This window comes from Asparagus officinalis, unplaced genomic scaffold (genome assembly GCF_001876935.1).
Source record: "Asparagus officinalis unplaced genomic scaffold, Aspof.V1 AsparagusV1_Un106, whole genome shotgun sequence".
Taxonomy (NCBI): domain Eukaryota; kingdom Viridiplantae; phylum Streptophyta; class Magnoliopsida; order Asparagales; family Asparagaceae; genus Asparagus; species Asparagus officinalis.
Window position 1 is genome coordinate 64,440 of NW_017972372.1, and position 8,393 is coordinate 72,832.

An 8,393-nucleotide genomic window follows, 5' to 3' on the forward strand; every position below is an offset into this window, starting at 1 on the left:
TTTCCCTGCAAATAAAACATACATGTTTTAATTGGGTATACATAACATGTACTTGTTTTACTGATGAACTCACTCTCGAGTTACATTTTCTCGTGATTTGGTTAACAATATCTTTTATCTTTTCATTTGTATATAAAACTATCCACTAGAGTTCCAAGAAGTTATGATGCATTTTCTTTACTTGGGATTTCAAGTGCTGTAAAACTAGATGTTTATAGATTCAGTTTTTTGGGAGCATTATAGATCAGAAAAGATCATTGCAAAGATTTTCATTTGTGTTGAAATTACTTAATCTTATAAAAGCATAGTTAATTTATTTTGTACACACACTGAGATAATGTAGTAAGCTGTATGACTTGGGTTTATTTTCATTTTCTTTCCATTTTTGCTTTCCGTAGGGTTATATTAGTTATTATTTTTTTATCTTAAAGCTTTCTCCACTTAAAGCCGCTGACATCTTCTGCCCAGACATCATGGATGACCGAAAGGGATTGACCAATGCAGTATAGCTCTCCTGCCATCCAAGTATGATAGCTTACTGTAACCCATACTCCTGTTACCATATTCTAGATGATCCTATTCTGCAACCTCCATTTTTTGCACAAACCTCCTTCGAATTGTATTGCTACCATGTAAAACTATTTGTTCTGTATGCATTACCCTGCAATTTTGAGGATTGCACGCGACATCTTACTGAAGATCAAGACATAGGTTTGATACCTTTGACCCAAAAGAAAAAGAAGGCCAAACATGGGAATGCATCTGCTGTTGCAAAGCCCAAAGATGTTTTATCCCATAAGCAGTGGCATTTGCGGGCTCTTGTTTTGAAGTCTTTATATCAGTGCTTCCTCTATGACACGACAGATCTGAAGTTTCTTGATGCCTCAAATTTTGAGGTTAGTTCATATATTTTGTGAACCTTAAATATGTTGTTTGATTGTTTTCTAGTATAATTTGTTTTTTTCAATTGCATCTCTAAATTCTTTGTTTTAGATTCACATAATTTGTTTTCTAGTATAAATATGTTACTGGTTAATCTTACTATTCAATATTTTTTACTTACTACTTTATTTTAGATGGTTAATGACTTGTTATATTTGTGAAGTTGAAAATTTGGCTGTGATTAATTTGTCTTGTTGGTATTTATTGGTATTTGCATAATACTTGTAATGTTTATGAATTTTTTGAATATTTATCACCTTAGTTTACTCAGACGATCGCCTTTTTTGGTGCCTCTGGCCTCAACCAATATAGGACCTAATCGCCTTGACCTCACCGTGAACTATTAATTACTTCAAGAGGAGATAAATATGATTTGCAACTTAAAAATATATATGCTGTCTTTTCTTCAATGTCAACTAAGCAGTAAAAGTTTCACATGCTGACACGTCAGAACTCAAAGTTGCTACCATTTTTTGGAACTTAAATAAAATTTTTTGAGTACAGATCTTTCGCATTTGTTTGGCATTGTCTTCGTTCTAAGTTGCATGTGATTTAGACTGAGTAACCACCTTTAGAAATATCTCATGAAGCTATTGTACTCCTTTTGAGTGCCTTGTTTTGATCATAATTTACAATGACTTTGATAATAATGTGATGCTACTGACTTGCCTAAATCCAGGAGTCAGTAGACTTGTACTACCTACCTGTATGTTGTTACTATCCATCAATTTATTACTTGGTAGTTTGAGACCTGTTCTATAGGTATTATGCATAGCAACATGAAATTGATGTGGTAGTCTTGATTCAATTGTCATTTAGCTACAATTATTCATGATAATTGACTCGTGATCGAACTTACACCCAGAGAAATACTAATCTTGTGCTCAGAAATAGGAAAGGAGGATAAGGAAAATAGCCCTGATATTATCCAAATTTATCTTCTTTTCATTGCGCATTTTATTTACTGAATGTTTAATTTCTTTGTTAGTTCTAAGCTGTTCATAAAATGTTGCAGGTCCTCCTGAAGCCTATTGTTTCTCAGATTGTGGTAGATCCTCCATCCTCTGCTGATGTTTTATTGGATATGCCTACTGTAGATGAAGTTGATGAAACACTGGTTTTGTGCCTTGGTCAAATGGCTGTTACAGCACATTCTGATGTCTTATGGAAGCCTTTGAACCATGAGGTCAGTATAGCACCTCGTTCACATAAATTTGTCATTGGAGTTATTGGTTAGCCACTGCATGACTGGGGGATTGGGTGTTGATGGTGGTGATGGTAGTGATGGAGGGGGAGGGGGTGTGTAGAGTGTGATTGGTTGGTGGGTGGGGGCTTTGGTCGTGGTTGAGGATGGGGAGTGGGGATTTTGTTGTGGTGGTGGTTGAGGGGGAGGGGTGGGGGGAGGGGGAGTGTGGTTGGTTGGTGGGTGGGGTTGGTTGGTTGTGGTGTGTAGTGTTGTGGTGTGGTGTGTGTTATTGTGTTGTGGTGTTGTGTTATAGTGTTTTGGTGTTGTGTTGTGGTGTTAAGGGAATTATATTTATATTTGCACTCTTATTAATGGTTACACACCCTTATTAACGTTTGATTTATATTTGCAGGCGGGGGCTTCTTCAGGTTGGTTGAGGGGGAGGGGTGGGGGGAGGGGGAGTGTGGTTGGTTGGTGGGTGGGGTTGGTTGGTTGTGGTGTGTAGTGTTGTGATGTGGTGTGTGTTATTGTGTTGTGGTGTTGTGTTATAGTGTTTTGGTGTTGTGTTGTGGTGTTAAGGGAATTATATTTATATTTGCACTCTTATTAATGGTTACACACCCTTATTAACGTTTGATTTATATTTGCAGGCGGGGACTTCTTCACAAGGTGTAGCCGGGGTAGTCATAATGCAGCTCGTGTTGAGGATGAGGATGATGATGATGATCAGGAGGATTGATTGTAATTAATTTAACTTTGAAAACAATTTCTTGTGTTGTATAAATAATATTTATTATGTACCTGTCGTGAAACTTTTATTTGTTTTTATTGAAATAAATTTGTGATATATGCGTGAGATTGAATATTATACTGCTGATTAAACAGGTTTTTTAAATTTAGTATCGATATTGTACAGGGTTTTTTCAATAATTTTCAAAATATATTTTTTAAAAAATTAATGATTATTTAGCTACGGATTTTCCGTGGCTAAATATATATTTAGCGACGGTTTTTCCGTCGCTAAATAAATATTTAGCTACGGAAAACGTGCACCAAAAAAAATAATTAAAAATTTTATTAATAAAAAATTATTAAAATTAAAAAAAAATAGCGATGGATTAGTAGTCGCTAAATATCCATATAGCAACGGAAAACATTCACGAAAAAAACTGATTTAAATTTTTTTTTAAAAAAAATCCGTCGCTAATTCTCTTTTTAGCGACGGAATTTCCGTCCCTAATTCTATTTTTAGCGACGGAATTTCCGTCGCTAATATTTTTTTATTATTTTATTAAAAAATAATGGCGACGACTTTGTCGTCGCTAATATACCGTCGCTAAACTTTAGCGACGGAAATTCCGTCGCTAAAACCTCAATTAGGGACCCTGAATGTAGCGTCGAAATTTTAGCGACGGAATTTGTTTTTTTTTCGTCGCTAAAACTTTTAGCGACGGAAAAGTGACTTTTAGCGACGGAATTTTCCGTCGCTAAAAGTTGTAAATCCAGCAGTGATAGTTATAAACAACACAATATAGTATATACATATATATTTTTTAAAATTATAATTAAATATTAACAATTCATTATATTTACCATCATAGACTCTCAGTTCATGAGGTTGTGACCTTGAAAGAGCATCTTGTAGTACTCTATAATCATTTGTGGACCCCTTCTATCAGCTAGAACGTACAAAAATAACTTATTTGGAGTACATGCGGCTAGAACATTTTGAATTACACATTTATGACCTTTAAAATAGGCAACAAGTCTAGCAGGAAGTATGACATTAATGTAGATTCCATCTATCATGCCAATGCAATCTTATATCATGTGTTAAATTACTATTATTTCAAGCAACAACAAAGCTCTTTTTTTCAATGTTTGTTATATGAATGAGTTCATTACCTTAAAATAAGGATAGTACAAGGGATTGTTTACAATCTCTTGCGCCACTTTATTTGGTGCTTGCTTCATGTACCACCCCCTTGAATGACCAATTGTTTCTAAGCATTTATTAAAATATATCTATAATTTATTTCCCCTGATTTTATGAAATGTGATCTTATTATTCTATTTTTATTTTATGTCCTAATATATTAAGGAACATGATCAATTGTTCTTCTTCTTTAACATTACGTGAATCCTTAAATAGGCCCATAATTTTTATTATTTGAACAAGTTTTTCAAATGCTTGTAGCCTCATTCTAACATAATCTCTACAACTTTGACTATAGCCAGAAAACACAAGATCTATGTGTGCATTTGTAACGCATGATCTATATGTGTGTTCGTAGGATCTATCTTTTTTCCCCCTCCCTATCATGATAAGTGATTGATTTCCTACTACAACACCTTCCCATTAAACATGAAAATACAGTAATGATGGTGAAAATAGTAGCATTACTCGACATCCTCAATAACATTTTTTATCAACATCATCCATCTACAATGATCGAGAAACACAATCTTAAACATATGCAAATTAAACTCAAAGCAATTTTTAAAACTTAACTAATATAAAGTTTACTCAATTTATACACATAAATAAACATTTCTTAACATCAACTTCAAGGTCATATTGCAAATTCATGACAATAATCATACATTTCAAATTGAACCAACTCAATAGCATCCAAAATCATGGCAAAAACCATGAATTTTAACAAGTATGATTATCAATAATTCGATCCAAATTAATAGAACAGACCCAATTTGATTTAATTATCAATAATTTCAACAAGTATGAACTCAATAATTTCTGTCAAAGAAAAATTAAAATTCGACAAAAAAATACTAAAAAAAGAAGATGGTTTTACAAAAAATATACTTTGGATTGCAGCTAGGAAAAAACCCCAGACAAAATAAGAAATCCAACAAGCGGTCTGGACCGGATCTACACGATCGCATGTGAGGTTGAAGCACAATTAGATTAACTCTGAAATCTCAAATTCTGAAAGTAATACCGAAGAGAAATCCTAAATATCAACTCAAATACAAAAGAGAACCCCAAAATTTCCAAATTTCGTCTTCAATAGAGATCACATAAACCCAAATATGTATTCAGATGCTTCGACCTGACATTTTAGAGCAAAATTTTGAAGCAAGTGATGGCGAATTGGGATGAAAGAGGAAACTAGACTTCTCTTTGAGAGGGAGGCACGAACAAACCAAAGGGGTAAGAGCATCTCCAATCACTCTCCAAAATCTCCATCCCTCCAAATTTGGAGAGTGAATCCTCTCCAATCACTCTCTAAATTTGGAGATCTCCAAATTTGAAGATGATTCACTCTCCAAATTTGGTGAAGCTAGAATTTGGAGAGGCTCTCCAAATCAGTATTCAAAGTTTTATTATTTACACATTTGCCACTTTCAACTATTTAATTTCTTAAAAATTACCACTTTGCCATCATTTTTAGTAATTTAAATTAGATGTTTAATTTCAAATAAATATAGTTAAAATTTTATTAATCTAATTTTTGAAATAATTATATATTTAGAAAGGTATCATCGAGATCTTAAAAATAAAACTAAGATTGGTTTATTTTAGTATTATTATAAAATTATTTTTTTTTAAATTAAATAAATGAGTATCAGATATGAAAATTTAGATACGAGGATCTATTTAACTTACCCCATAAGAAAATACAAGCATAAATTATAATATTTAAATTACATTCTTTCGTTGACTCAAGCTAGAATCATATACGGAGAAGACTTTAAAGAAAAGAAAGGATTTTAGTTCGATCATGTTTGGACGAATCTCAAGGATGTCAAGAAATAGGCTAACCCTAAATCCAATCATGCAGCTAGGAGCATATCTGAAAGTTCAGAGTTGAACACGCAAAGTTGGCCTAATGCAACAAAAGACGTTATGGATCTCAACACGGAGAGCGAAAGTTTTATGAACATGAGTGATGGCCAGTTTCTCACGGACAACCCAGCAAGTCGGCCTGTTGGAAAAAAGAAGGAGAAGGTAAAGAGAAAAAAGTCGGCGGAATTTAGTTCTGGGGAGGGAATTATTAAGAGTATACAAGAGATGGATGCTAAATGTGAAATGAGCAGGGAAAAAATGGAGTGATTGATGATAATAAAACTTGAAAATAAAAAAATAAAATTAGAATTACGAGCTAGAGAAGTAGAACAACATGACCTACAATTAGCTCTTCAGCGTGAAAGCGATGATAGACAAATTATGTTGATCGATCTAAGTAAGATCGTCAATCAAAGTGAACATGCTTACTATCAACAAAAAAATAAGAAATTATTAATAGAAAGAAATATAGAGCTCCATCATTCGACTATGGATTTTCCTCCAGAGGGCCAAGAGAATTTTTTGATCTTCTTAGAGGAGCTATAGGAGGAGAAAACGAATATGGATTTTCCTCTGGAGATCATGGAGGATTTTCTCAGTTTGCGGGAGAAGCTGGTTCTGTAGGAAGAAATGAATATGGGTTGGTTATTTTAGTTTTTTATTTTTTTTAATATGTTATATTGCATAATTAATATTGGGTTCATTTTAAAGCTCTTGTCGACACCTTTCTAATATTATTATTTTTTTCCAAATAAATTATTAAAAATAAAATTATTAATGTAAAATATATTCAATATTATTAATTTATATGGCTTTTTTGAAAAAAAATAAAAAAAAAATATTTAGAGAGTGTGAGTTGGAGCAAATCTCCAAATTTCACTCTCCAAATTTGGAGCATTCTAGGAATATTCCAATTTGGAGAGTGGAATTTGGAGGATAGGGTTGGAGATGGGCTGCTGATTTTTGTTAGGTGATCGTGTGATAAAGAAAGAAAAGAGGGTGGAGATGGGGCATACATTTGTCAAAAATTTTTTGCCCATTTCCCATCCAAAACAAAAAAAAAATGGGTATTCCAAACATCTGTGTACTTTTCATGTTTTATGGAAAACATTTTTTTAATTTTTTTTAACCAAACAAAAGTAATGGAATCCTATAATTCTATTTTTGCTACTTTTTATTCCAAATTCAAAAAGCCACATTATTTACAATAATTTAGTGTGAGCCAAACACGTCCTGAGTGGCTAACTCGCTTAGTACCCATGAGTTACCTACAACTAATCCACCCAAATATGAACTAAGCAATTTCACCTACTATGATTGGGTGTGCTGAGACACATTTTCTAAGGAAAAAATAACAACATAAAAACAAATACAGTACCTGATGGGATGTGCATTACCATAAGATGCTCTGCATGCCCTCTGAAAGTGTTTGTTGATGGTCATCTAACAATGAGTTTTAATCTTTATAAGATATTATATTTGAGATGATTGTTAGATGACCATCAACATGACACATTCAAAAGTAGCAACGCCTCAGTTTGGCCTCAGCACTGAGGCTCAACATTACATATATTTAAACAAGTTAATTAGACTCTTGAGATAAGAAAGTATATTCTTCGAATGATTCTAGTGAATAGCATATTCCAAGAATAAACTCATGGTTGCTTGTGGGTATGAGAGAAGCTTTGATCTCTGGATAAAACTGAGACAGATGATGACAGAGATGGAGAACCATTTTCTTCATCTCATGCTTAATTATTTGTCTGGTTGGTGGAAATTATATAAGGCTTCTTGCTTGTAACGTTGCAAGATTTCAATCAAAAGAATAAAATAAGATGAATTATTTTGTTCTTCCATGTGATGTCCACAGATGTTTGGGGTCCTTTTGTCCACAAATGAAGGGAAAATCACATGTGACTTTAGATGTGGCCCAATATTAATGGCATGTGCTTATCGTGTACAGGAGCAAATTCTTGGCCGAAGGAATTTGAGGCATGAACTAGTAAGTGAAAGTGCTATTATCATAATCTGATTAAAAGTTGTAATATTGAAATGAATTTGTAAACTTTATAATTCAATTTTTTTGTTTTAACACTGACAGTGAAACCAAACAATGCCTTGTTTAGAAAATAAACTCAAGTCGTCTTCTCAAAATCAGAAGAGTGGTAAAGCTCAATTTCAATGTGGTTAATGGTTCTTAGAAGAGTAACTTATTGAGGTTGTTTAATTGGACGTAATACCCAGTTTTCAGATAATCAAGGTAAAAAATGCCTTAAAATTTTGTAAGTTGATAAGTTACATGACAAATTTATCTTCATATTGTTAGAACATTATTTAGGATAGAACATTGTTCGTGCAATATTTCTTGTTTGATTAATAACAAACTCTTATCTACTATGGATACGTTTGTAAAATTATATATTTCAAGTATAAATGGGGTATGAAAAAGTTACG

At 33.0% G+C, this 8,393-nt stretch overlaps 1 protein-coding gene and 1 long non-coding RNA gene across 2 annotated transcripts; one reads left to right on the plus strand and one right to left on the minus strand.

The window, feature by feature from the left end:
* Positions 1 to 492: 492 nt before the first annotated feature.
* LOC109827272 (uncharacterized protein At3g06530-like) lies at positions 493 to 2,179 on the plus strand. Its single transcript, XM_020394257.1, has 2 exons — positions 493 to 896; positions 1,958 to 2,179. Exons 1-2 carry the CDS (start codon positions 528 to 530, stop codon positions 2,177 to 2,179), a joined length of 591 nt encoding a protein of 196 aa, XP_020249846.1. The 5' UTR covers positions 493 to 527.
* Positions 2,180 to 4,856: 2,677 nt separating this feature from the next.
* Positions 4,857 to 7,470, minus strand: LOC109827265. Its single transcript, XR_002243382.1, has 2 exons — positions 7,318 to 7,470; positions 4,857 to 6,078 (listed from the first exon to the last, which is right to left on the minus strand). It is a non-coding gene; the product is annotated as an uncharacterized LOC109827265 (long non-coding RNA).
* Between the last annotated feature and the right edge of the window lie 923 nt (positions 7,471 to 8,393).

What these genes read in the sequence shown, in the direction of transcription:
- LOC109827272 (XM_020394257.1), top strand. Translation starts at nt 528, where the DNA reads ATGATAGCTTACTGTAACCCATACTCCTGTTACCATATTCTAGATGAT. An exon ending in TTGATGCCTCAAATTTTGAG is followed by an intron (nt 897 to 1,957) that starts GTTAGTTCATAT and finishes AAAATGTTGCAG; the next exon opens with GTCCTCCTGAAGCCTATTGT.